The sequence below is a fragment of the Pediculus humanus genome, genomic scaffold, assembly GCF_000006295.1.
Source record: "Pediculus humanus corporis 1103172108318 genomic scaffold, whole genome shotgun sequence".
Taxonomy (NCBI): domain Eukaryota; kingdom Metazoa; phylum Arthropoda; class Insecta; order Psocodea; family Pediculidae; genus Pediculus; species Pediculus humanus.
This window is the reverse complement of record NW_002987887.1, coordinates 2,046,907-2,049,024: the sequence shown is the minus strand read 5'-3', so window position 1 is coordinate 2,049,024 and position 2,118 is coordinate 2,046,907. Positions and strand designations below refer to the sequence as shown.

The 2,118-nt window shown below is 30.5% G+C and overlaps 1 protein-coding gene across 1 annotated transcript; it reads right to left on the bottom strand.

Annotated features, from left to right (window-relative positions):
- Window positions 1-363: 363 nt before the first annotated feature.
- Window positions 364-1,701, bottom strand: Phum_PHUM605650 (Pupal cuticle protein 36A precursor, putative; the record flags this gene model as incomplete). The annotated part of the gene is made up of 3 exons (XM_002432904.1): window positions 364-669; window positions 1,094-1,346; window positions 1,433-1,701. 3 exons carry the CDS (start codon window positions 1,699-1,701, stop codon window positions 364-366), a joined length of 828 nt encoding a protein of 275 aa, XP_002432949.1.
- Between the last annotated feature and the right edge of the window lie 417 nt (window positions 1,702-2,118).

Below are 2,118 nucleotides of genomic sequence, written 5' to 3'. Positions count from 1 at the left end.
AAACAATTTTCTTAATTTTTGTGGGAATAATTTAGAAAAATAAAATTTTAATATATAATATATATTATTATATTTATATTGAAGTAAATTATGTAAAAAAAAACAAAAAAAATTTCACATAAACAAAAAAAAAAAAAAAGTTTTTAAGTCACGCGTATGTACACGAATCGATTACGTATTTAAAAACGTTGCTAATTAATGCGCGTTAATTAGTTCAAGTGAAAGTTTTTCAGTTAGTTAGCAGACGATGCTTCATAGGTAGCTTCCTTACAGTCTGTTGTTGTTGTTGTCTCTCATGACGTGTGTGTGTGTGTGCGTCTCCCCATATTTAAAAAAAAAAAATTCCCTTCCCTTATTTTTTTTTTACTGTCTGAATCTCGGTCCTTGTCTCAATTCATTTTTTTTCAAAGGACTTAATCTTTCTCCGGAATTTCTAAAATTTATATTACTTCCGGCTCCGGTAAAATCTTCATTGCTAGCGGGTTCGTTTTGAAAAGACGGTTGTTGAAACGGACGTTGTTGGGGTGTCGGATTACTGAAGAACGGAAATTGATCATCGTTACCGCTTCCCGTCGGGCTTTGATATTGTTGATTGTTTCCATTATTTCCATTGTTTCCGCTTCCGTTGCTTCCTTGAAACGATTGCGATTTACCCTCTCTTTGTTGTTGCTGTTCCTAAAATTTAATTTAAATTTTATTACTCTTTATTACTCAATAAAATAATAATTATTACGTAATAATTTTTTTAATTGCCACATTTTAGGGTTGATATTCACGTGCACGAGTTTTTTTTTTTTTTTATAAAAACCGAGGTTAATGCAGTTTTATAAAAAAAATTTTTTTTTTTACAAACGCATTATGAAATTATATTAATGGGTGTATTCCTTTATTATTATTATTATTATTATTATTATTATTATTATTATTATTACTTTTTAAATTCATTCAAAAGCCATTAATGGTCGTTTTTAAAAAAAATCTAAAATAATCGTTATTAATAATAATAATGGGAAAAAATTTTTTTAAATTTTAATTTGGCTTTTAAGAAATATTTTTTTTTTACTTTTTGTTTGTTTGTTTGTTTGTAACAAACCTGTTCTCTTATTCCAGCGTAGATTATATCCAAACCTTTTTGAATTTCTTCCGGAATCGGTGGTGGTGTTGGTAAATGATCACCGCTGGCTCTAAAACCTTGTTCGTCGGCGGTATATTGAACGGTGATCAAAGTACCATCGGGGCTGGTGTAACTAAAAGAACCTTGTTGTACTACTGCATCCGTATTTTCACCACCGAATGTTTTTAAAACTCCAGTTTCTTCTGCTATGATGTTATTTCCGGTTTCCCAGCTATACAAAAAAAAATACAATTATTCGTAAATGAATCGTTCGTAAATTTCTTCTTCTTTTTTTTTTTTAAGTGGAGACTATGTAACCTCGTTTTGTAACTTCCGTCTAACGTTTGTTCTTTATCGAATCTTATTATGGGAATAAAAGTCGTAGCTTCCGCTCTGAAATTTGAATTCGTCGAACTTCTTCCGCTTGATTTTGCACCGCCATCGTTTCTTGAAAATTGATCGTTATTTGAAAAAGAAGAACCGCCAAATGGTTGACTGTTAAATCCTTGTCCGTCGTAATCTTGATTGTCGTCCGATTGTTGGTCGAAACTGAAAAATAAAAAATTTTCAATAAATAAATCGAACATCCGGAAACGATCGTTTTCTCATTGACTTAAATAAAAAAAATGATTCATATGAAACGAGTAGTTATTTAGTAATCAGTTCACCATAACGTAAGATATTATTAGTATTATTATCATCATCGTCATCATCTCTTTTAATAATAATAATAATATTAAACCAGTTTTCATTCTTTTTCTCTCTCTCTCTCTCTCTCTCTCTCTCTCTCTCTCCATTTTGCTTTCTTTTTTCCTTATAAATAGCAATTTATTTTATTACTCAACCGCGTATTATCACAATCGATCGTTTGATAAGGCAGAAAAAAAAATATCACGACGAATCATCCACGCACTTATTTTTTTTTAATTAATGAAATAGCGGGGAGGTAGGTGAGAGGAGGTGAGAAGAGGGAAGCAAACCTTGACATAGGTTATTCCGGTTTT